This window comes from Apostichopus japonicus, chromosome 22 (assembly GCF_037975245.1).
Source record: "Apostichopus japonicus isolate 1M-3 chromosome 22, ASM3797524v1, whole genome shotgun sequence".
Classification (NCBI taxonomy): Eukaryota; Metazoa; Echinodermata; class Holothuroidea; order Aspidochirotida; family Stichopodidae; genus Apostichopus; species Apostichopus japonicus.
In genome coordinates, this window is record NC_092582.1 from 10215399 (window position 1) to 10242474 (window position 27076).

Sequence of the window (27076 nt, forward strand, 5' to 3'; positions counted from 1 at the left end):
CCCCCTAGGGGTCCGCGGACCCCAGGTTGAGTATCCTGGGTCTATTGTGTCAAAGGCCTTTGAGAGGTCCAGGAAAACCCCGACACATGTACTATTCTTGTCAAGATTACTATATAAAATGTCAATAGCATCAGCTAGTGCTAGCTCAGTGGAGTGTTCAGGACGGAATCCATACTGTTCGTGGCATAAAATGATATATTTTAAAATAAAGTTAAAAATACCATTATACATAAGCCTTTTAACTATTTTGGAAAAACATGATAAAAGTGATATAGGTCGATAATTTTCAAAGTTTTCTGAATCCCCTTTCTTAAAGACAGGGATGACCTTGGCAAACTTAAGCATATCAGGAAATATACCAGTAATTAAACGACAAATTACAATTGTGGGTTAATGGTTTGGTAATAAATGGGAAAACTTGCCTAACAATACCAGGCTTAAAATCATCGTATCCAGCTGCCTTATTGGGTTTCATGCAAGAGGTGACTGTTTTTAACAACTCCGCCTCACTGACAGGATGAGAAAACATGGAATGAGTGTTAACATCAATGTTCACAGATTCCTGTGATTTACGCGGTTGTGGTTGATTTTATTGCCAGTGATGGCCCCAGATTGACGAAAAGGTTATTAAATTTATCAGCAATGTCATGGTCGGTGTTAATCTCTTTGTCACCATCCTTGAAAGAAGAAGGATACGATGATTGTTTACGACCATTATGGAGAATTTGGTTAATGGTATCCCAGGTGCCTTTGGGTTATTCCTTGCATGTTGTTGAAATTTAATTTTCTAGAAAATTTGATTACATGATTTAACTAATTACAATATTGAGAATATATAGTTTTATTTACATCAGACGGGTTCTTTATATGTCTTTTAAATAGCTTATCTTTTCTTTTAATAGAAACAAGAATACCTTTAGTAATCCAAGGGTTCCTTTTGCTTCGTCTATTTCTGGCATTTACACGATATATACTTGGGAAAGCATTCATTGTATACATGGTTAACAGAATTAAAGAAATTACGATAGGCAACGTTTGAGTCATTTTGCATAAGCACATTTTCCCAGTGAATGTCCTGAATTTTGGAAACGAAATTCTCAATATTAGAATTGGTGTAATTTCGTACGTAGGCTGTGGTTCTTTGAGGATGAGTGTTGGTATAGGTTTGCAAAAATATAGGATAATGATCGCTTAAGTCAGTGGCAAATATACCTGTAAGTAGTCTGCAATCGTCATTAGTTTAAAAAAAAATTATCGATTAGAGATGTAGAAGTACTGCTTACACGGGTTGGCTTAATAATAGTGGGATAAAATTCGTTTGTGTATAAAACATTGAGAAATTTAGCTGATTTAGAATCATCAAACAAATCGATATTATAGTCGCCCATTAAGTACGTAGTGGAACGGCTGTTAGAAGTTATGGTTAGCATATCGTTCATATGTGAAATTTATCTATCCAATGAGCTGTTGGGAGGTCTATAGACTACGCCAACAATGTATTTTTTTCTTAGGTGGCTGATTTCTACTTCAATGAATAAAGACTCAATAGAGTCATTGAACACAGAAATATCATCCCTGTGTTTAAAACTAATATTATTGTTAATAAATAGACATACACCGCCGCCTCTTTTGGAGGGCCGATGCTTTTCAATAAGGGTATAGTTATCAATGTGGAATAAATGGGGTTGTGTTTGATACAACTCTGAATATTACTGTAACGAATTCTGATCCATTTCTGAAAGTTGGGACCGAAGCCTATCCTATTAATTACTTTATAAAGGTACTTAATGTTCGACTCGGTCGACTTTGAGGGCATTGCAATGCCTTTCCCGTTATTGATGTTTAAATAATCAATATTTTTTTGTTTTTTCATCATTCTTACATTTTCAGTTATGTCTCTACCCGGAAAACAATCTGGTCTTCAGAAATTAAAGATTGAGACGCCGCAAATCACCTTTCTTTGGAATGAGAGTTAAAACACATGTTCTCATAGAGGTACATAATTCATCTGCATAAAATATTTCTTTTTGTAAGTTTCTCAAAAATGTCCATAAAATCGAACGAAAGGGTTTAAAAGAACAGCGGTGTCAAGCCATCCAGTCCTGGACTCTTGTTTGGCTCCATAGAAAAAAGGGCGTACTTCATCTCTTCCACGGTTATTTCGTTTTCTCAAAAATTTGCGTCCTTTGGTGAAAGATTTCTTGATATTTCGTTTAAAAGAAGTTGGAGACAGCTTTAGTCTGTTTTCTCCAATTTGTTTAATTTAGAATAAAAATTAATTTGTTCCGAAATAACTTCGTTGGGATTTTTAATAATATGGCATGTTTCGGTTAAGAGAGTTTTTATGCCTTTCTTCTTCTGTCGGCTTTTCTCCAGATTGAAAAGAAATTAGCGGATTTCTCGCCCTCTTCACACCAGTGGCGTCGCCAAGGGGGGCCAGGGGGGCACGTGCCCCCATAGAAAACCTGCCCCCCGAGTGCCCCCCCATCTGAGATTTGGGTTGGTAAAAAAATATATATATATTTTGTTATATTCAACTCCCATCATCTGAGTTGGTTTTTCATAAGGACAAAGAAGCACAGTTATTCGTATTTTCTTCAAATGAGCTGCGAAAAAATGAACAAGTTTATCCTTGAACGTCGGGTATCGCAGTCGTAACCCGCGCCATCACAACAGGTGTCGATATTTACATTGAATGTGTCAGTGCTCACGCCATACCAGCGGATACACAAGTCCGCTTCGCGAGCTACATGACTGTGAGAAGGGAGGGTACTGCAATATGTTGACTTGGTCTGAGGTTGACAGGTTAGGAGCTGACGAAATGTGAGAATGTGAGGGTCCGCAGGCACCATACTTGCCTATATTTGTGGACCCATATATTAACCCTGTTGTGTAGGGGGTGCAGAGGTCATTTGAGGTCAGATGCTTGTAGGAACAAATGGCGAATGTTCACACCTGCATACTGAGCCATACTCGATGTGTGATCAAACATTGGATTGCATGGTGAGATCCCTGATAGGGGCCAATAACGATGCTGGAACCTGTTACATCTTAATAGATAATGGGCGAAAACGAGAAGGACAAGAAAGGAGTCGGGGGTCATGCACACATTAATTCAACAAATGTAGGTTCTATTGATAGGATTAGGCATAATATCGACAGCATGTGGTTCATATCCTCTGTAAAATTCTGCGCCTTGTTAAAATCATTACCTCAAAAATAGCAATTTCTGGAGATATCTTCAGATCGAATTTAGCATCAAATGTGGCAGCATTTTGCATCTAGCCCATCCTCCGTATGCGAAAATTTTCCAAAGGGGAGGGGGTAGTGGCGGCGGAACCGGGGGGAGGCCTTGGGGGGCTCAGCCCCCAATGAAAAAGTTGAGGGGGCAAATGCATTATAAGCCCCCCCCCCCTCCAATATTTACCAAGGCTCCGAAACGTGCATCTGCCCATTTTTCAATGCATTCTTGTCGATCTGTCCGATGCACACGTATACTATATAGGTGTAATAATTTTAGTAAATGCTGGGGGACCCTCGGCCTGTCCCCTGGCTATAGACCATATTGTCACCCAACCGCATCTTCACGCCCCGTGAAAAGTGGAAGCAGTGAGTGTGAGTACCGGTAAGCGCAACACAACTTCGTCTTAGGCCAATGACTTGCTTCATTTCAGCCAGTTCTCCAACATCCCCTTACTACACTCAAAAACGTCTTTGCGAGTACACTACGAGTAATAGCTCTCTTAACACACCATCGAATATACAAATTACAATGTTTTTACAGACTTTTACGTGCAATCTGAGAAATTGCAGGCTTGAGACCCATATTTTAGGGCTAGGTATTCGCAGCATAAAACACTCGGGAAGTGGCGTTTCCGGCCATCTGGAGGTTTGAAAAACCCAAAATTTTTCTTGTACGCTCCGCGCCAACTGATGGTGGCGTTCCGCTCAGATAGTCTCTACACATTAGCCCCCCCCAATAATTTTCCCGTTCCGCCGCGCCTGGAGGGGACCCCCTCCCCTTAGACTCCTCCCCAGGACGTTGATCCGTATCCACCTAAGTGCCCCCATCAAATGCTGGTGCCCCCCCTGTGCCCCCCAGACTGAAAGGTCTGGTGACGCCACTGCTTCACACCATTGTAGTTTAGTTTTCTATTTTTATTTAACATGTACCAACTGGAATATACACTTGACACAGGCGCGTAGCGAGGAATTTGCCAAGGGAGGGGCGAAACTGTAGATTCGGCATTGCAAACTATCTAAGCGTAGCGCCACCATGTTGGCGCGAAGCGTACAATGAAATTTTGGCTGAAAATGCCTCCCAGATCGCTGGAAATGGCACTTCCCAGGCCTTGTAAGTTGCATCTTAGCATTTTCTCTTTTGAAAATACTAGGGATATCATAAAAACATTAAAAATTAAAATTAAAAATATGCTCAAGGGGGGGCGGCTGCCCCCTTTCTCCCCCCCCCTTGGCTACGCGCCTGACTTGACAACATTTTAGCTATGAATATACAAGCTCAATATTCGCACTGTAAATGCGTGAAGAAATTCTAGTTTTTGTATGGGACTGGATTAAGTTACTGTGATATTTTCTTGAAGTAATGATTAAAGTATAAGAAAATGCACTTAAGAGCTATAAGCTTCAATACTATGTTTTCTCCCATCAACATTTTGGCAGTTTGGAGAAGGGAACAGGTCGTTTTGTCCCACTACCAGTTTGCCCACTACCAGCCCCCCCCCCCATCGGTTTTCCTCCCAAGTACAAATCCTTTCGTGCGCTCAAGTACCAAGCAGTCCCCCCCCCCCCCCCATCACATCCTTCCAATTTGTACTTTCGAAATTGCCAAATGCTGTTATCGATTTTCAAATATTAGAATTATGCTCCAATAAACTTGCATGTTTAGAAAATGTTGAATGAAATATTGGACTATATGCTCAGAGAGGTACTTTATTGCCAAAAAGCGGTGAAGGCCAAATGTGGGTCACTAAACATGCATAAATTTGTTGATTTGAGTAACTAAGTTTTATTTTCATGACATTACGATACAAAAATCTGTTAATAAGGGCAATGTTACACACGAAAAATTTTATTTGTCATTTAGCCTCTGAAGAAGATCAAATCGTCACGCCAACTTACTTTTACACACAAGAAATACGAGACAGAAAGATTATTGACACCGTTACAATAGGGATCGATTTGTGCATCTTTATTATGACATGCATATAATTTACTGCTTCGGCATGTACATTTAGGCCTACCATCACCTTCAGTTTAATACAATTCAATGTACAAGTACAAATTTTACTATTGTAAAAACCTTGGGCAAGATCAAGTCAGGCCTTTCTTTCATTTTCAATTATTATATTATTATTTTTTTTTACTGCAACAATGCTGTTTTCTTGTTGTTAAATGAGATATTGAGAACAAGTTATATGCCCCTTGCATCATATGCAAACGTTTTAAAATGTTTTAAATTTACATTTACATGGCTATACAACTAAACGGCATATTTCGCTTTCCATATTGCTATCGACGGAAAAGGGGAAAATGTGTAGACTAATTGGCGTATCTGCTCTTTCACGCATTGCAACATTCTTACATATAACTGATGACATTATATGATCAGCTAAGCAGTCTTCGTATGCGTCTTTCGTTATGGTTACGAGACGCCGAACGAGAAAATATGATTTCCTGTTATTTACTAGCCAAACATATACTGGATTATAAATAAACAATAAAGTTAATACAAATGTCTCGGGTAAGAATGGTTTGGATAATTCATCATACAGACTTAATACGATTTAGCTTACAAAGAAACACAACTTCCAAATTCCTCGCGCCTATGCCGCCACCTTTCACACAACAATGACTCTGAGTGCTAAGTGAAAATCTATAAAATATGATGGTACCTAACTTAGGTTATACTTATAAGTTATAGGCCTAGCTAGCCTAAGTTCCAACAGGTAACGGATCTAGGCCTAGGCTATGCTTAACAATAACGTTGAATATCGGCCTAAGCTACATTGTAGGCAGATACGATAGTCTTGTACAACTTTATAGGCCTAGGTATAACTCTGCAGACAAATTTTAAGGAGCAAATTGTATGCTACCAAAGGATAATGGTTTATACTCTAATATTTAGCCTACGTTAAATTAAGAACATATTGGTTTCCTGCATGTACTAAAGTATAAGCCTAGGCTAGGCATTGAGTTGTATATGCATATTATTAAGCCTATACAATAACCAGCTGCATGATGGGCTGGCTGTTGGTGGGGGGGGGGGTATCAAAATAGCTGGTTGCATCATTCTCTATGTAGAGGTGACTTAGCCTAAAGGTCTACAAAAAGTTCTAGCAGAGAAGTACTGTAGGCCCTCACCACCAGACCCACCCCAAAAATATAGTGTTGAGAGCTATTGACGTGGTCATCAGCTAAATAAGTGTTGCACTGGTGCTAAATTTACCCAGCCATTGGTTCAATAAGCACTGCCCTGGTGCTTTTCTACTCAATCATTGGTTCAATAAGCATTCCACTGAGTGCTTTTTTACTTGATCGTGGTTACCTTAGCAATGCAATGGAGTTTCTTTACCCAGTTCTAGGCCTAGTTTGAATATTCCTGATGTACATTGCTCTTATTTGCCGACTATCGGAGATAAGAAACATGGTATCAGATCCAGAGGGTGGTATATTTGTATTTATTAATTACTTTTTTCTTTAGGGAGTCTTCCACTTTGTTAAGCTTTTTAAGCTATATGGAAGACTTCCCTCTGCTTTGTACTTCTGTGGAAAAACAAATAAATAAATAAATATGCAAGCACACCCCACCCCCATTTCACTCTCGTCTTCCCCAAACACATACACAGTAGGCCTACCATTTATTAGCCCAATATCGTATATATATGCTACACCAAGTATTTAACTCTTTTACAAAAGCAACAATTTTCTTTTTTCTTTCTGATGACCCCAATACCTCCTACATTGGAATCAGCTTCAATGGCCTCTCCATGCCTCCTAAGTTCTCCTAGTATATTTGAAAAAACTTATTTGAATTTCCTGCAATAAGATAGTACAAGCATCTGAACACTGCATCTGAATTGACTGTTTAGATGAGATGCAAATAGACACAAATTTGTGTAATTCTTCTATGGCTTGATGAGTCTTGCGGCTGACAGGCTATAATCAAGTGAATTAATGGGCAAGTGTGCCATGCTTACATTTAGACAAGGATCGGGTAAATAGCTTCAACCAATTATAATATGCTCCAAAATGAAGAAAGAGGCAAAAGAGATCAATTCAAAAAATTTCAGAATCAGATTACTTCAATTCTCATGTGCTTGAAATCTCTTCAAGGACACAAAGTCACAGCTGCTTCCTGCCCATTGGATTCCCAACACAGCTAAGTCACCACAACCAATAACAATGCCCCTCCACCCCCCCCCCCCCCCCGGCCCCTTCAATCAGAATATGTAGAATGTAGATTAATTGATTTCTCATGTTAGAGATTTAGAAGAAAAAACATTGTTGGAGGAATTGTTTGGCTTCCATTTATTTGAAGTTAAACATCCCCCTTGAAAAAAGGGTCTGCTTTCTAAAGTTTCTATAGTGATGACATAAGACAAAAAGAATATTATGTCACCATGAGAGTGAAAAGCAAAACATTAAATTCTATATGAATCTGAACAGTATTCCCAACGTTCATGTTTTGTTCCCAAAGTACATGTAACTTGTTATAAATGCATTTCTGAGTGCTTTGCATTTCACTCTCAAGTATATTTCCAAGCCCGGAATACCCAAATGTGACAAACATTAACCATCAGTGCAATCATCTGGTTTTACTCTGGACATATGAGTGCATATATCTGAATCATAAAGATGCATAATTTGCCTTTTAATTCACATTCTAAATTTAATAATGTGGCCTTTTTACTACTGTAGACTTTAGCTAAATTCTTTAACCTGATTATTGACATTTTCTTCTGCCTCTTTGCAGGACTGGCTGAAGACATCTTCCGCTAGTTTATCAAAACTTGACCAAATTCAGCCAGCACGTTATCATGTAGAGTCATCCAATGCCAATGATGGTGAAAAGACAGTGTCAAGAAGAAAACAGAAAAATGTCCTGTACACAGATCTTGAGGCCAACCCACCATTGTCAAGCCTCACTAGCCAAAGGACAATCTGGTAATATATATATTATTCATAATACTTCTGCTTCAAGTTTGAAGTTCAGAAGGGAGGACAGTAGCAGCCTTGTGTGGTGTGAGAACTAACTCAAATGGACACAGAAAATATAAATTTGACTGTTTGTAAGTTGAAGCAATGCTTGCTTCTCTTAAAAGTTCAAAGAATATCAATCATCGAGAAGAGTCAAGCACTGGAAAATGGAAGGCTATCTGTGTTTGTCATTGAGATTGTTTGTTGTGTTATAAGGATAGTCCTGCGGAAAATTTATTTGTTTTATGATGTTCCTCAAAATCTCCCTCCAATTTTCTTCAAAATTGTGATGCATTAACAAGATATTAGGATACACTACTGTCATTGGGATGTTGGCATAGGCGTAGGAGCCTCATTTGATTTGGGGGGGCTGTAACGACTTGCCCGAAAAATATAACCACAATTTTTCGCGCGCTCCGCGCGCGTCCCACATGTCAATGTGCATATCATTTAGGCATTCATTGGTTATTACATCACCTGCCAATAACATAAAATCATTTTCCGTGTTATTACCCTTCCATATTGGTTAGAATTATTGGGGAAGTTGTTACAACAATAATGATAATAATAATATAAGAAAAACACATTGCAAATTCTTCTTCTTTTAGTAGGTGCCAGAGACGGAGCTAGGGGTATTGGTCGGGAGGGGGGGGGGGGAGAATGGTCTGTAGGGGCGCTTTTGACACTATCTAAGCGGAGCGCCACCACTGGTTGGCGCGGAGCGTACAGAAATTTTTTGAGTAAAGATCCTCCCTAGATCGCCGGAAATGACCCTTTCCGGGCCTTACTAATTTGCAGATAAACGAAGAATAAATAGGTGTCATCGCCATTTGTCAGAAAATTGCACCAACAATATGTGACAAATGTCAATAGGTATTTGAGAGCGCAATATAAAAGTCAATAATCGCGAATAAGTAAAAAGTGGTGAAAAGCTGAAAAGGGCGCCAGCAGTCCATTTGAGTCCGTCAAGGGGGCATCCGCCCCCTCTGACTGTATGGACACTCCGCCACTGGTAGGTGGCGCAAAATTCTCAGCATATTGCCCAAATTTTCACCAAAAAAATTGAAAAAACACGCTGCAAATTATTATTCTTTCAGTAGGTGCCCGAAAAAATTCCCAGCATATTGCCCGAATTTTCACCAAAAAATTGAAAAACACATCGCAAATTATTATTCTTTTAGTAGATGCCCGAAAAATTCTCAGCATATTGCCGAATTTTCACCAAAAAAGAAAAGAAAAACACTTTGCAAATTCTTCTTCTTCCAGTAGGTGCCCGAAAAATTCTCAGCATATTGCCCGAATTTGAAAAAAAATTGGTTGGGGGGGCTGCAGCCCCCCCAGCCCCCCCGCCTCCTATGCCTATGGATGTTGGTTAAACTTCACATGCCCTAAACCAGAGGTGGAACCCTACGGTATCCAATCTGAGTTCAAAACGAACTGGAAATCTATGAAGAAAACAAAAAATTGCTGTCAGTGTGCAACTATGAGATCACACCTGTTTGCTTCAAGTTCACTCACAATACAAAATTGACAAATTCAGCAGTATCAAATGTCTCAAAAATGCATATTTGTATGAATTGGATGCAAATTTCAGGATGCTTAGAATCAGCTCTTCTTTCATTAATAAAAACTCAGTTTTCCCACTAGACTAAGTACTGTACATTGGAATGCAAAAATCTGAGTTCACTTTTAAACTAGATTTATTATTTTCTCAATATAGACATTACCAGCTTCTTGATGTTAAGTTTGTTAATGATTTTATTTTACTACTGTTTTTCTTAGGGGAAGCAGCTCATCTATTACCGAGTTGATTCAAAGGCAGGAAGAAAGACAAAAGCAACTTGAAAAGAAACCTCCTAGAAGACCATGGAGTGGAAAGAAAGCAACAGTAAACTCGAAGAAAGAAAAAGAGAAGTTAACGCAACCAGTTGGACCAAAGATAAGTGGTGAGTAGATTTTTCAGCTGACAGAATATTTCACAGGTCTTGTCTGCAACAGTGACAAGCAAAGGATTTCAAAGTGGGGTAGAGGGGGGGGGGGGGGAACAGATGGCTGAAATTCTAAATTGTACTGGTTTATGTAGTGACATTCGTGGCATCTTATGCCTGGAGGAGTGTCTCTCTATTCTTCCCCAACTGAAACGTAAAATATGCCCAGACTAAGGGTTTCCCCGGACTGAAGATGGAGGTGGGGGCCATTGCCCCTGCACCCGCCACCTCCATACCCATTTGTACGTGCCACTGATCTGCAAGGTCAGAATATCCTCTATCTTAATACCTTGATCAATACTTAACTAGGTGTTGTGTGAACCAGACACCTGCCTTTTCTATCAGCTTTGTGTTCAAGCTTATTATTTGCAATATTTTACTATATTATGCTAGACAATTTTTGCAGCTTCTACTTTGTGTTTGGATTGCCTATACTGTCTTTTGTCGCCTGCCATAATAAACTTGTTCCTAAGTGCTTAAAAAAAGTTGGCTCAGTAAGTATATTTACCAACTTAAAGAAAACATTACGTTCTCATGCTGAATTAATCCACAATTTATGAATGTTTGTGTTATGTCAACTGTTATAACTTTAATAATTGAAAAAGCTCCATTATAATCTTTCAAATGGCCTTTAATGTTTATGTGTTTACTTTATATGTATTTCTGTATGATTAAAACAACAACTGTGTGTTGCAATCTATGGTGACTATAATTTATTTTGCCATCAAAAGCAAGTTTTTTTTTTATTATGATTATTTTTTGTGTGTGTACAGTCCTTGGTTCGCATTACCAACCTCAATCACGTCCTCCTAGTGGCCGTCCAAGATCAGGTAAGTCAACTTCAAGGCCAGCCAGTCATGGAGAGATTATCTCCCAGAAAGAAAGAGAAGACCTTCTGTTTGAGGAATTTATACAGTATCAACATGATGACATGGAAAATGGTGAGTTTGCAAGACGAACAAACCCCAAGAAAAAAAGGCCAAAATAGCTAATGAACTGTCAAATGATCAGTAGTAACAATTCTACATTGGGACCCTAGAAATTTATGATAACTTCCCCTACTTTCCACACATTTGTACATAAAGCTTTTAAAGAAAACTTCATTCTTTAATGGCTCAAAAATTCCAGAAATTAAGATTTTTAGGTTGTCTAACTGAGAATATCACCAATTTGATTTTTAACTGTGGTCTGAATAATTAAATGCAACTCAACATCTTTTGTTAAGCCGATCTGTAACTGCAATTGAAGCATGCCTGCTGAGGGACAGTAAGGTATTTTTCTGGCATTCTAAAGTATATTACCTCTTGAAAGCTGTACTGAATTTTAACTTTATTCTTGTTATCTTTTTTTTTGGCATTTTGAAGTATATCTGAGAACTCCATCTATGTTGGTTCCATTAGTTTGTGCCATATTGCTTAATTTTATATTATTCCATTGTTAATATCTTTTGTATTCTTGGTTGTGATGATGGTATAGTGGGGAAGGGGGGGGGTGGGTTGTTTGGGTTTAAATAAGTAGGGTTGAGATCTGTTTACTTATCAGTTTCTCTTCTCAAATTTCATCATCATTCATTAAAATAACAGATATGAATATCTATGATGAAGGTGATACAGATGAGAGGCAGGATGGAGGCCAAAGTTTAAAGTCTCTTCGGGAAACATTGGCAGATGCTGATGCAGCATGTTCTCATGACCCGGAAAGCCAGTCTGATGTTGTGTCAAAGCATTCTAAAAATCAGGTATGGAAAAACATAGTTTTATTACAAATTTCCTATCCCATCTTCATGTTTCTACAAAGATCAACCTACACCTTAATTCTGTCTGCCCAAAACTCAAAAGAGAAGGCTTGTTAAAAGCTGGTGTTCACCTAGGGTCATCACATGGATTGGGTTTCAAAATTATTGTTTGTTAACCTTAGAAAATTCTATTAAATTACACTGACATTAAACTCACATTCAGCTTGTTGCATGCAAAACAAAATATGTTATTTGTCATTGTGCATTATTGACTTTATGCCACATATATCAGTTCACAAGTGTGACAATTTTAACTATAAATATTTCAAAATGAATTGTAGGAATAGAAAGTAAATTGCACCGAGATGCTTAGAATATGTACCTCTTTCATCGTTTGGAAGTTAATCTACTGCTGGACTTCCCTTATTTCTACAATAATCACATCTGTGTAGTTAGTTATTCAGATATCATAATGCCTGTCTATTGTCTTTAGCTGTACATGCTAAATTTATCCACTTCCATTTGTCGACTTTTTCACCAAAATATCATTTCACCATCATGACCTAGTCTCTATCAATACATGTAACTATCCATGGGTATCACATGAATGTGACACGAATGTGATCCCGGTGCCAAGATCATAACAGAGAACAGTTTTGCGCCTTTACATGTTTTCTGTTTTTCTCATGGTTTGAGTCTCCTGTACCACAACTCTTAAGGAAACCTACCCCAGAACCTATCAGGTTATCAATGACCTTGCCACAGACCACCCAATGGAGTGATGATGACCAGGAGCTTGATTCTGAAAGGTAAGACAAGGAGAATCATTTAAATGCTCAGATTACAGCAGTTTGTAATATTTAAAAGGATTTTTATTAAATTAATTCCATTGCTGTTACTTTTGTTATTCACTCTTTTCTATCATTTTCTCATAACTTGTTGGCAAGTAGTTTTAAATGTGAATTTACGAGATAGAGAACCACAAGTTACGATTAAGTTTTTTCCAACAGTTGACTAACACCAGGCACCAGAAACCAAATTCTGAGAGCTTCCTAGCTTGTATGACTTGTATTAATGTATGTATGTAAACTTGTATGACTATAATGACATATTAATGGTTTGTTTATTGAGTGTTCCCTATATTCACTTTGTACACACTCTGGTAGCCCATACACTCAGAGTTCAGAATAGCTGATCTCCGATTAATACACTCTGAGGTATTTCTACCAATGTCAATGGGAAAGGAAAAGTAAGCAGTTACTGATATTACTTGTATTACCATATATATTAATGGTTTGTTTATGAAGTGTTCCCTTTATTCTTTGAACACACTCTGGAAGCCCATACACTCAGAGTTCAGAATAACTGATGTCTGATTAATACACTCTGAGGTATTTCTACCAATGTCAATGGGAAAGGAAAAGTAAGCAGTTACTGATATTACTTGTATTACCATATATATTAATGGTTTGTTTATGAAGTGTTCCCTTTATTTTTTGAACACACTCTGGAAGCCCATACACTCAGAGTTCAGAATAACTGATGTCTGATTACTACACTCTGAGGTATTTCTAGCAATGTCAATGGGAAAGGAAAAGTTGGAATTAACTGATAGAGAGCTAACAAACAAACCAGATCATCCACAGAAATTCTTTCTCTTTCTTAATATCATATCCACATTTTTTCTTTAGGAAACATCCTTCTTTACAAATTATAGTCACACTTTTTCATTACCCTTTCATTTTTAATCCTCAGCTTTAGCTCAGGAGATGAAAACGATGACCTTGAACTACAGAGTGTTACCAGTGAGATGTCCTCCAGAGGAATAAACTGTCTCAGACCGCTTAGTCCTGAATTAGAGGCACATGGAGGGGTCACCTATGTCTCTGTTACACCCAGAGATGTTGAATCAAGTCCCACACCGCCCTCTGAGAACTGTGAAAATACCCCTTCCAAATGTGACAGTTCGGAACAAAGAGATATAAGATTACAAAACCAGGATCTGAATGAAGTAGAACAAGAACAGACAGAAGGCTTGGCAAGGAAAGAAATGAGACAAGCAAGTGAAGAAATAGACCTCCTATACAATGAGAAATCCCACCTACATATGAAGCATACCCCTAAACCACCAAGGCCAAGATCTTCCAAACCAAATAGTCGAAATCGACAAATTTCCAAAGTTGAGCTGGACTATGGTGAGGAAAGTGTGGCAGCGAGTGAAAAGTCATTAGAGAAGGGATCAAAGTCATCAAACAGCGGAGAAGTCGAAACGATGATGTCACGAATGATGATAGAAGATGGTCAAGATGGACCACCGGCAGATGATACAACCGTCAGTCCATCCGAGACAAATAACAACATTTCAGATTACGGCAAGAGAACATTCCAAATGTCCTCTTCATCCTTCAACAGGCATTTCAATGATCTTGGAAAGAGAAATGGTAGTAACTTGGAGACAAAACTAACGACAAAGACTGTGGAATTCAGTCCAGATGGCGTCAAAGAAAATGTAACCGTTTCAGTTTTGAAAAACTTCCCCGAACAGAATAAAATGGCTTCCAAAGGTTTCTCTTCTAACAGAAGCACAAAGCTAGGATTGCAAAAGAACCGCATGAAGGGGGAGAGGTCTGATTCTTCGACTGGTAGTACATCGGTTGCTCTGGCCCCGAGTGACGAATTAGACTCACAGAGGAAAACTCACAGTGCTATTATTCGTCCCATGATGATAAAATCAATTAAGGTAGGTCGACTCATCTCTGAGACAGGAGGATGGTTGCCCTTTTGTTTTTATCTAGTAAGTAGTGTCCAATTCAGGGGACACAATCCATGTGGTGCACAATTTTTTAATTGTTTTTTTCATCATTTTCTTTATCCTGCTTTTAATCCCTTTAAATCCTTTATGCAGATTTTTAATTAATTGATAAAAATGGAATCAGAGTTTCCATTTTGTATTACATAAATATGGCCATTTTTTCTTTCTTTTTCCTGTTTTCTTTTTTAGCATGGAAATTTCTAATTTCTTTTTTTGTTCCCTTTTTGTGATGAATTCTTTTAATTCTCTCAGATATCAGAAAGGCCTCTGTCCAGGCCTGGTTCCCGCATGAGTCATCGAGAGAATGAATTTCCCTGTAGTGAAGGAGAAGAAGTAAACCGATCACCTGGAAGAGGAGAAATGGTGAAGGTATAGTATTACATATTTCATTTATTTGCTCACTTCCACCACAAAGATTTCATACAGAGGTATAGTTGATTTAAATTGTGAAAAAAGATTACAATATAGTTTTGAAAAGGAAGTGTTCTACGCTGTCTTACGATTTAAACAAAGTAGAAAAAACTCATGCAATGAAAAACAAGGAAAGGATACGATATTAACAAATTTGGAAACAAAGACAAGCGCTTCTTCACTTTAGCTAACCTGTTTGATACATGTATACCGGGGGTAACCAAAATCGGGTGTGAAGCAGGTGGGTTGAGAAAAATCTTTCTTTGCAACATAGAAAAACCAAAACCTGTTGGTAAAAGTGACTACATAGCTTTTCGCATATTGCTCAGCATTGCTACAAATTGTCCTCAATGCTTTTTAATGATCACCACTCCCTGTAATAGAGAATTCTTTTCCATCATATTCAAAGCTTGAGCAAACCTTGTGTTCCAAATGTTGTTCACAGTCACATGCCTGAAGTTAAGTAAGTCAGTCTTTCATTGAATGGCTAATTCATTTAATTATGGTGCCTTTAAAATTCCACCTTAAATTACAGCAATATATTCTACTATATTCAAAACTTATTTTGGCCTATATTTCCCTCTCTTCACCCCCCCCCCCCTCACACACACACACACACACACTTCTGCAACTCCCACCCTGTCCTACTCCCTACAATTCCATCTGCATGACAGGGTTGTATGTATGTCAATATTTTTAGAAATTAAAGAAACATATTTGTATATTTATTTGTTTCATCACAATTTACAGTGTGACGGGAAGTCTCCTATAAAGCCTGTAAGGCTTAACAAAGTAGGAGACTCCCCAAAAAGAAAAAAGAAAGAAAAACTTAAGAATAGAAAAAGAAAAGTTAATTGTAGCATCTACAATGATGAAATAATCGAATTGACTCTACTTGAAATTAATAATGCTAATAAGCAATCCTAACAATCTTTATAATGATCTTAATCGCAAACACACACAAGAATAAATCCATCAATAGTGAGAAATAATTACAGTTTGGAGATTCCCTTTGAATACAGAGTAAGAAGGCTTATTCTTAACATTATCCTGGAGATTATTCCACGTTTTTATAGCACGAATACGAGGGTTAAAAGAACTTAAAGTACTTCGTTGGGATAAAACATGGGCGTTATTACAATGGCGTGTTTGATGGTTGTGGATTAGTCTATTACTATATATAAAATCTTTAAAAGCCTCGGGTAGCAATCCATTCCATGCTTTATATGCAAATGTTGCAAGCTGGACTCTTATAATATCATTAGTTTTAATAAATTTAATCTTTTGTATAATGGGCTAGTATGATCACGTGGTGCAGCATGTGATATATGGCGGATAGCTCTCTTCTGGAGGACACATAGGTGATTAAGATTTGTAGAATAGGTTCCTGACCAAATAGTCGTGCAATAAGTTAATTGGGGTAAAATCAGAGTTATATAGAGTGTTCTGAGTATATTTGGAGGTAAATAATGTTTTAATTTGCATATAATACCAGTATTTCTAGCCACTCTGTTACAGACTGCTGATATGTGATCACGCCACGAAAGTTTATTGTCTATGTGTACACCCAAGAACTTAGTAGTGTTAACCCGATTAATAATTTTATCATTCATGGTAATATTGTGATCCCATCTGAATGAGTGACTAGCATTAAACACCATATAATTAGTTTTTTCTATGTTAAGAGATAATTTGTTTGCTGCAAACCAGCTGGAAAATTTAGTTAGTTCAGTAGAAACAGTTTTATGTGATGAGAGTAGATTTTGGGAATCGAAGAAAATATTTGTGTCGTCGGCAAATAATATTGTTTTAGCAATATCGGAGACATTAACGATATCATTGACATAAATTATAAATAGTAATGGACCTAGTATAGAACCCTGAGGAACTCCGCAAACGATTTTAGCAAGTTCAGATTTCGAATTTTTATATAAAGTGTACTGGTATCTATTTGAAAGATAACTATCTAGCCAATTTAGGGTTGTTCCTCTGATACCATAAAAAAATAATTTACTTAGTAATATTTTGTGATCGATGGTGTCAAAAGCTTTGGATAGGTCGAGAAATACGCCTACACAGGTATTATTCTTATCAAGACTATTATAAATATTGTTGACTGCATCTGCTAAAGCTAATTCTGTAGAATGGTCAGGACGAAATCCGTACTGCTCGTTATTAAGAACATTATAGAAAACTGTATATACGATTAAACATTAATCGTTCAATGATTTTTGAAAACACTGACAATAAAGATATAGGGCGGTAATTCTCAAAATGGCTGGGGTCTCCTTTTTTAAAGATTGGTTTTACCTTTGCTATTTTAAGCTTATCCGGAAAAATGCCGGTGTTAAAAGAAATATTGCAGAGATGAGTTAAAGGCTTTACAATGTATGGGATAACTTGTTTGATAATACCTGGCTTAAAGTCATCATAGCCTGCTGCTTTGTTTGGTTTCACATTTGTGTGAGCAACTTTTAAAACTTCTTCTACTGTTACTGGAAATGTAAATATGGAATGGCATACCTTGTCATTATTATGTAAAAAATGTTCCGCTTTTAGTTTAATATTAATCTTACTAGCGAGGTTATAACCAAGATTTACAAAGTATTTGTTAAAGTACAGCGATGTCATTATCATTGCTAATTTCGCAATCATCATTTTTAAATGTTGCTGGATATGATGAGTCTTTACCGTTTTTATTGAGAATTTCATTAATTGTACTCCAAGTACTGTTTACGTTGTTTCTACTCTGCTTGAATTTATCATAAAAGTATAATCGTTTGGAATATCGTATAACATGGTTTAATTTATTACGGTACATTTTGTAAATAGACTTAGTATGTTCAGTAGGATTCTTCAAATAACGTCTAAATAATATGTTCTTCCTTTTGATTGATTTTAAAATGCCCTTAGTGATCCAGGGATGTTTTTTAGTACGTTTCTTTTTTGGATTGAACACTTGAGTAGGAAAGCAATTATTATACGTAGTATTGAAATAATAGTAAAATGTATTATAAGCAGTATTAACATCTTGTTCGTTTAGGACATTGTCCCACGTAGTTTTCCCAATTTCAGAAGTGAAACTTTTTATATTATTATCACTGTAATTACGTGCATAGATGGGATTATTTTGTCGGCGATTAGTCTCGAGGGCATTGACAAACACTGGAAAGTGATCAGTGATATCAGTTACAAAAATACCTGATGAAAGTTTAGAATTACTATTGGTTATATGTATGTTACATATGGTTTTATGTTTTGGTTACATATGTATTTTCTCAGCTGTGTTGTGAAGACCATTGAATATTTATATTTTGCCCAAATTTGTACATCAAGGAAATATAAGTGAGTGCATTATTTTCACTTTTGTTACATTATTATTTACACACAAACGCAGATCAGAAACTTTTAAACTTGTCCGACTTGAGCTGAATTATTTGAAATGAGACTTGAATTAGCAAAATATATAGTACTGAACAACATAATTGTTATTAAACAAATTGCAATATGTGAAAATCATTAAACTCAATAAAAAGGGTTTTAGTTTCTCTTTTCTTTTTTGACAGAATATGATTATTATTATTCTCATTAACTCGCTATTTAAGTTCTGTCAGTCAAGAAATTGAATGCCAACTAAGAAATTAATTTGGTTATGGTTTCAATTCAACTAAAGTTGGAATTAAATTGTCAATTTTTGCTATCATTTGGCAATGGTCCTTTTTTCCTATAGACAGATGAAGGCAGAAGGAGAAATTCTCCATCTCATAGGAGAGAAAGAAACTTGAGACAGAGGCCTAAATCAGCTGTCACTCTGTCTAAGGTTAGTGAGGAATCCACCATTTGATAGCATTGCTGTTAATGACCTTTCACAGGCTTGCTTGAGACCTAGCTACATATTAACATTTTCTGATATTCCTGCAAATGTAACATCCCATATGAAAATTGTTATAATTTTTGTTTAAAATATCATCAAATATGATTTTAATTCTTTTTTCATTTATTGAATTTAGACCCATAGATAATTCAGTACTACTTAAGATTCACAACAAATTAAAATCAATTCATACAGGTACTGTATAAAAATCTTGCCTATAAAACATATCCAACAACTACAGGGTTAATAAACAAATGAAAACAGGTACTGGTAACGGTGATGAGAGATTTCAAGTTCGTGATGGTATTATTCTCTTCGACAGTATCGCAACCAGAAAGATGAACAGAGAATGTCACCAACTACGAAACTACATAGCAACAGTACCCGGACTCTTACACCTCAGACGAGAAGGTAAAAATATATCAGAAAATATGTACATGTTTCAACTTTATTTGACAAGCATATCCCTTAATTAGTTTTTGTATAAAACTGATATGCGCTTTTGTGATTGTTTCTTTGTTATTATTTATACTTTTCAAGACTGCAACATGGTAGTTTACTAAATAGAATATTTATCATGTTAGTTGTTCGAAATGACACAGAAACACTATCAAAATTTCTCTAATATTTTCAGTTTGCTTTTGCCCTCTCTTAATCATGAAATGGAAAGGTATCTGGGTGACAAGATTGTTTTCATTTGTCAGTTTCAAAGAACATATGGTTTGGAAGAAAAATGTAAGAAAACAAATTGTAGTGACCCATCCTGCCTTCCATTTTGGACCACCATACCATGGGCCTCCACAATGAAAGAGCAATAAATCAATAAAAAATATTAAGAAGAATTTAACGATTTGCATTAATATGTAGCCAATATCTTTGCAGTGTTCTGGCTGCTTTTGTCAGATTTAAACATACCTTACAAATAGGTGCAAGAGAAATTTGAAGTTTTGAATAATTAAAATGATACAGGACTGACTGCAGGCTTCACAAGATATGAAAAGAGTCATAAATTATTATCCAGAGAAATAAGTAGCTTTCTTTAGATATAGTTCTTTGGCTGAATAGTCAGACATCTCATTCTGGGGGAGAGGTCTAATGTGAAATATCGCCAAATTGCTACGTTGAGGTTTAGTTTTTAGTGTTTGTTGCAACCCAGTTACAACTCATTTGTGAATATTTTAAAAATATTGAAATTGTGAAACAAAAGAGTAATTGCTCTGAAGGACAATACTATACAGCAGTGGAACCATAAATGGGATATAATTAAATTGTATGGTGTCTTCAGCTACTGTACAGTACCTGCCTACTGTCTGCATGTGTGTTTTTATGCCTCCATTGCCAGTACACTAAATTGTGTGACCTTTTTGTGTATACATGATGTTATGTTTTGTTGTTGTGTTGACTTGATGCTATATAATAATAAAGGAAAGGGAAAATAGTGTTTGTTGCAACTGTGTAGGCGAAGTTTAATTTTGGAGCTAATATGAATCCATCAATCATGTTTTTTTTGTGTATTGAAAGTGTCTCAATCATGTTAAGTACTGATACTGTCACATATAGTGATGTGTAGTATATATGTGTATCGTTTAGCTTACGTATTAAAAGAACAGTGATATTTATTCTTTATAAAGACCTTTAGAAAATTGGGACAAGTTAGTTTGCCGGTTTGTCATTTCATAAAACAGGACAACCCCGATTTATTGGGATATACTGTAACTATATATACCCATCTGAAAATGCGAAAAAGAACACAAATTCAACATCATTTTATGTCACTGAAACCTTTATTTACATACACATGCATTTCGCTATTTTTTTTTTCACTCTTTGTAAACTCATTTCGTGTTCAGTGCGGCAGAGGTTATGCGTAATCGTGAAGCAGCTAAAGCCCTGAGAGAAGGGACTTTAACAAGTACAAAGAAATATATACAGGAGAGTAAGTTGTTATATTGTTATGTTTTATTAACACTTTTAATGAATCATCTTTAAATTTGGCCATATGAACAGTGAGTACTATGCAACTACATGCCATCAGCATTATCCTCCAATATACCAGAAAGAACCCCAACTTTTTTTTCACAATTATCAAAATTGTTAAGACTGAGATTTTTTGGGGCTCCCTGATACCTTTTGTTTCTCTTATGTAGCCCTCCTCAATATCTGGGCATAACTTTGAAACAATGCAAAACACGGAAACATGATAGACATGACTTTTACCTGCCAAATTAAGGATTTGCCAAGTGTATGCCTTTGGAAAATTTCTCCTTACCCAATTGTACACAATTGGAAAATGGCATAGGCCTAATATTGCTATCATGTTGTATGATGTATCACCTTTACCTTCTCTGTTTTCTTATCATCTATCAGATTACTCTGTAGAGGAGGTCAAACCAGTTTCTCCATCTAGAGTGCAACCTCCAGTTGAAAGTGATCCATCCTCTTCTTCAGATAGTGACTTTGATGTTAGTTTCATTGTTTTTATTTCGTACTACTTTTCACTCATTTCTACAAAGTATTGGAATTTCTATTACAAAACACATTTCTTTTTTAAATTACAAAGAATTAAAGTACATTTTATCTCTTACGATATATTGCATTAAACTTTGCTTTCATCATCCTTTCCCTTTAATTTCCCATTTGGAGGTGACAGGGAGGCATACTGTAGATTGTTATAATGACAACAACAGCAACTACAAACTTTCGTTTCACATTTTTTTTTTTTTGTCTTCACATCGGTTGATATTAAATATTGCTAACAATATTTCAAATATCAAAACGTACCTAGTAATTCTTTTGAAAGTTTGGTCTCATTTTGTTACCCTTATAACTGGAGAGTACTGTCATGTTAAACATTTTTCTCAAAGCCAATAGAGTAGGCCCAACGAAATATGCTTTCATTGAATTTTAGGCTCAACTCCTTGTAAAGATTTTTCTCTTTACTTCACTTGATAGCGATTCGGAAACATGGTTTTTGTTTGCTTTGATTTCAGCTTCCCAAAAGTAACCAAGAAGAAACAGTATTTGCAGTGAGACAGAAGCTAAGACAGAATGGTGTGAATGTACCCTTCAAGAACTTGAAAAGGTAAGTCATTGTGATAAACGACATTTATTTATATTGTATCTGCTCTATACTCGAATGGAATCTGGCCAAAGCGGTGGAGAGCTATGATGACGGAGGCAAATTGAGATGGAGAAAGAAGATGGAACCTTTTGTGTACAAATCTGTTTTTCGTTTTATGCATGTTTTTGCCTACAGCTAGGACATGAATTTATGTACCAATTGTAAATTTACCTTGTTAATGGGTTGCCAAGAAGCTCCCATATCCTTCCTACCTCCGATCACTCTGTGAAGATGCCTTCTGCTTTTTTATCAGTTACAATTTTAGAAGCCTCTTTCAGCCCACAAGTACTCCATGCATGATCATGTATAAGTCTGCCATGACTTGTGTGTCGTTGTTGACATTACAAATCTCCCATTTGTCACAGATTTTCACTAACAGTACTTCTTTAAACTGGGCAAGTTCATGTTAACAAATTATTTAATTAGCATTGAGGTCTGACTGAATGAAAAGTTGTAATGTTGCAACAAGCAAGGGTAATTCTCAAGACTCATGTTGATACTTAGTACATTGATACATGTGCCCCTTCCCCTTCTCCTCCCTGAAAAGCAAAGTTGTGAGAAAAAAAATAAAGAATCAACATTTGTTCCCCCTGGTAAAAAAAATCAGGGAAATTGGTTCAATTTTGATTGTTTGACTGGAAAAAGTGTTTGATTTTGTTTGAATTATTATAAACAAGTGAATTCCATGAAACGTCTGTACACTGGTCAGAGACCCGAAGTTTGCTTGCTCCCTGTGCATTGTTTGCTGCAGATATCCGTACTGTGATAGGAAGTTGAGACGTCACAATGTACTCCAACCAATTTTATTGTTCAGACATATAATATTTATGGACAAATATGTTTATATTGATATGGTATCATCTGAATCTCATCTTATTGTCCTTTTTTTTCTAGAGGTCTGATGAGCCCGTCAGAGAGAGGTTTTGATGAATGCATGTCACAGCTCCCTCAGACTTCCTCTGCCAGGTATCTTACTCACACATCACTTAAGTATCCATTATTTGTTCTTTATAAAACAAAATTCTTGATTGAAAAGACAAACAGGACATTTCATATTTGAAGTGTTTTAAATTTCTTCTACTATAATATTACATCTGTTATTGCCTATAAACCACGTTCCCTGGCTATGAAAATTTTCAAGTATCATTTTAACTTTCTTCTAGATGTTCAGAGGTAATATCTGATAATAATGAAAGTTTTATGAGTTGCAAAATATATGTTGGTACTAATATAATTACCTTCAATGTGTGTAGCACTAACGTGACTGCACAAACTGCTTGCAAAGTGTCACCAAGATGCGTTACTTTCTTAGTATACATTCTTCTTTCATTCGTCAGAAATAAATTTCGTTTTGTTCTTTTCTTATGATTTGTTTTTGGACAACATTAAATAGCAAAACTTGCAGAAAATAAGAAAAATAATATGAACAGCGATGAAGTAGAGGGAATGAAAACTAAGAAACCTTGAGAAGCTTATCGAAGCGTTTCACTCCCGAAAAACTTTTAAAAAGGTCAAATAAGAAATGCATAGTATAAAACAGTGAACAGAGGAATTGAAGAGAAAGTAAACAAAGCAAAGAAAACTTCCCTTGGTACAATCAATTTAAAACAGGGATTGGAGGTCAAATTTACAAACTTTGTCATTTTTTTTTTCCACAATGATGGGACAAAATGCAAAATTTGGGTTTTTTGTTGTTGTTACTTTTGATACAATTGCTGATGTATTGGTATATTTTTTTTTCTCTGACTGGGACAGCTTATTGAACCAACCAGAAGTTTGGCTTGGAAATGTTTTCAGAAAATACAAACTTGCAGAGAAGGCATTGCGTAAGTTAAGATTTGTTTGAATACATTTGCTATTAAAATTAATATATGTATATATGCGTGAAGGGAAGTATGCATGACGGGAAGTATGAAACACTACACTGCAAATGAGGTTTTGTGTGTTTGATGAACAAAATTAGATTTTATTCAGAAAGATTCAGAGTTTATTCAAACTTGAATTGTACATTTAGGACATTTATTGGTGGGCAATAAATGTAACCTTTGAAATATCTACAGACTGTGGTTATGAGTACAATGAGTAGCAATCCATTGTATGACGAAAGAACCTTCAATTCCAATAATGGCTTATCAAATGGTCAACCTCTTAAATATGTAGATTTGTTAAACTTTAGTAACTATGTTTGATATTAAAGTTGTGAACATTTTTGTACAATTTCTTAAGAGTGAGTTTCATGATATTAGGTAAACTCTTTCAAGTGGTTCAGTTAGTGAATGATTCTCTACTAAAATCTTCTTTTTTTATCTTTTGGGGGGAAGCATCTGTAGTTCAAATAGACGAAACAATTTATGTGATAATAAATAATTTAGCATTTGAACTGTATCACTCTATCAAACAGAGCAGGCAAATGAGCGAATGGCTATACAGGAAGAAATGGAAGCCAAAGCTGCAGCTAGAGCAAGGGAGACGGTTGCTTCCGGGAAGACGAAGAAGAAGATGAAGAAGTGCAAACAAGGTGTAAAGAGAAAAGTAAGACCCAGGGTCAAGAACACAGCTGTGACATGAGTTCCAATAGTCATGTCTCTCTCTCTCCGAAATGAAGTCAGATGAACCAATGGTAAATGGAAGCTACAACTATTTTTTTGGCCAGCCTATCCTTAAAACCGTTGAGAGACAAAGTCCTTTAAGGAATTGGGAGTTTTATCCTGTCTGCAAACTGTGATCTATAACTTTATATTGAAATGGGTTATCCCTACATATCGTCGACAGTTATCATTAAGCCTTGTTTGCCTTTGCGGACACAAAAGGGATCTGACATCACAAGGACAGTCAACATTTTTTTTGGTGCTCTCATACTCAAGATCAGACCGTGAACTCATAGAAACCTTCTTACAGCGATGTAGATTGCAGTGTGAACGCTCAGGGCATCATGCAACCGGAGATCTCTGGTTATTTGCCCTCATTCCTTCCAGCATAAAGACAGACCTAAAGCAGGTGAACTATAGCACTACATGTAGTTTGTTGATTTGGAAGAAGAATCTTCCTGTCCTTTTGGCACTAGCAAAATGTTCTTTCATTTGACTCTGATCCACCACCTATTCTCAAATGTGAAATGGCACATCCAGGGTCAACCTTATTTAACCTCTCTGAGGGGCATCAAGATCCTGATACCCCTTTCTTTCTCAAATGTGAACAAGGCCTTTAGTTTGCTTGCAAACCCTCCCATTTGGACATGTGAATGTTCTATTGTTTGAATTTGATTCCTTTAAACTTTAAAAGCAATGTTAATATATTTTTGGTTTTTGAAGGATATTTGATAACAGTAGTCATAAGATGATGATTATGTCATTATTTCATGAATTTTAGGGTTATTAATGGTAATATTGTAAACCCATTCATACTGATTATAAAGGTGTTGTGCAATGCCCATTTTACTGTACAGATGACATCACAGAAAGCCCATAGTAGAAAGGATATTAAAGGAGTGTTGAATGTTGAATACTGAAAGAGAAAAATAATTTGTTTTCCTTCATTTTGCTCTGTATTGGATTGGACAGGGTTCCAACTGCACATAAGGGTATTTGAAGTTAGCAATACACCAATGACTGACGTGTGTTCGTTTTGAGATACATTCCAGCTTTGAAGTGGGAAATTAGATGCAAATTTCAAAGAAAAATATCAAGCAAATCCGTCAATGTGCTTTCCTGACATCACAACTGTCTACTACAAGTTCACGTTGGGTGCAAAAATATGTCAAATTAACGTTACCTCTGAATACGAATCTCACCAGGACGCTTAGAATATGGTTCTTTCATCAGTTGAAAATAAATTTTCACCTGGACTATCCCTTTAAAGGGTTGAAGGAGGCATTAAAGAAGCACAAACACCTTGAGATGTTGTATCCATTTGAAAAGCAAAGTGTCTCCGTCCAGATCATAGATAAAGACAATGTTTGGGAGCTATGTTAATTTTATTGTTTTATGCAGTCTTCCATCTCCAGTCTGTTTCTGTAAATACAAATTGATCAACTGCCTTCCAAAAGTATTTCAATGCTCAAGAGACATTTTTTGAAGAGATTTTGAATCCAGCCATTTTTTATCTGTGTAATTTTTATATCACAGATTTGACACTTTTGTATAGAATTATTATCATGCCTAGTCGAGATATGAGTAGTAGAGTGGTGCCGGTATCAGGTGTGTGTCCAGGATTTTTCAACCCGGGGGGCGCCAATTACTATCTAAGCGGAGCGCCACCATCGGTTGGCGAGCAGCATACAAGAAAATTTCTGGTTGTTATACCCCCCAGATCACCGGAAATGGCACTTCTCGGGCTTGAAAATGGCCAAACAGATGAACACTTTTGCCTGAGAACCAAGTATTTCCCAATAGTTTTTTCTCCCATCCATAATCTTTTTGAAGATTGTCACCAGTCACACATCATGTTCGACCCCGTCGCATCTCCTGTGGATCATTGCTTTTTGTAGGTGATTCTACGTCGCGGCCCACAATAACCGACAGCCCCACTTTTGAAGGTTTTATGCCCATTTTTTGTTCAGAATTTCAAAATTCACATTTCTCGTGATTAAACTCACTTCAAAACATACCCATAATGTTGCCAAAATTTTCATCTATGGACAACCAATATAGAAAAACCTCCTTGAACCCCTTACAGACTGGTCAAAATTGCACGAGTAGAGGGAAGTATGAAGAATGTTGGTCAGGAAATTTTCGAAAATTCAGACACAGTTAATTTATTGGTGAACAAATATTGAAACCTCTTATAACGGCTACTATAAACTTCGTTGAAGGAAATGAAAAAAATACCAGATATTGCCGAAACCGAACACTACACACATAGGTCAAGGAGGCGGGGGGGGGGGGGCTAACGAAATATTTCTTTCTGAAAATTCGGGCAA

The 27076-nt window shown here is 36.5% G+C and overlaps 1 protein-coding gene across 2 annotated transcripts; it reads left to right on the top strand.

The window, feature by feature from the left end:
* The first annotated feature begins 5616 nt into the window (after nt 1-5616).
* On the top strand, nt 5617-26249 carry LOC139963835 (uncharacterized). Of its 2 annotated transcripts, none has more exons than XM_071965020.1 (16): nt 5617-5761; nt 7994-8184; nt 10000-10163; nt 10979-11146; nt 11789-11943; nt 12637-12749; nt 13696-14680; nt 15005-15121; nt 18894-18983; nt 19360-19448; nt 20888-20973; nt 21405-21499; nt 22028-22119; nt 23053-23124; nt 23914-23984; nt 24560-26249. In XM_071965020.1, the coding sequence occupies exons 1-16, from the start codon at nt 5753-5755 to the stop codon at nt 24724-24726; spliced, it is 2664 nt and encodes an 887-aa protein (XP_071821121.1). In that variant the 5' UTR covers nt 5617-5752; the 3' UTR covers nt 24727-26249. The 2 variants fall into 2 exon arrangements, with proteins under 2 accessions (XP_071821121.1, XP_071821122.1); XM_071965021.1 differs by lacking the exon at nt 5617-5761 and adding an exon at nt 5768-5908.
* The last annotated feature ends 827 nt before the right edge of the window (nt 26250-27076 follow it).

Excerpts from the sequence above, each read along its gene's own strand:
- LOC139963835 (XM_071965020.1), top strand. Across the intron at positions 19,449-20,887 it reads CTTACACCTCAGACGAGAAG|TGCGGCAGAGGTTATGCGTA; the intron begins GTAAAAATATAT and ends TTTCGTGTTCAG. Across the intron at positions 23,985-24,559 it reads ACTTGCAGAGAAGGCATTGC|AGCAGGCAAATGAGCGAATG; the intron begins GTAAGTTAAGAT and ends TCTATCAAACAG.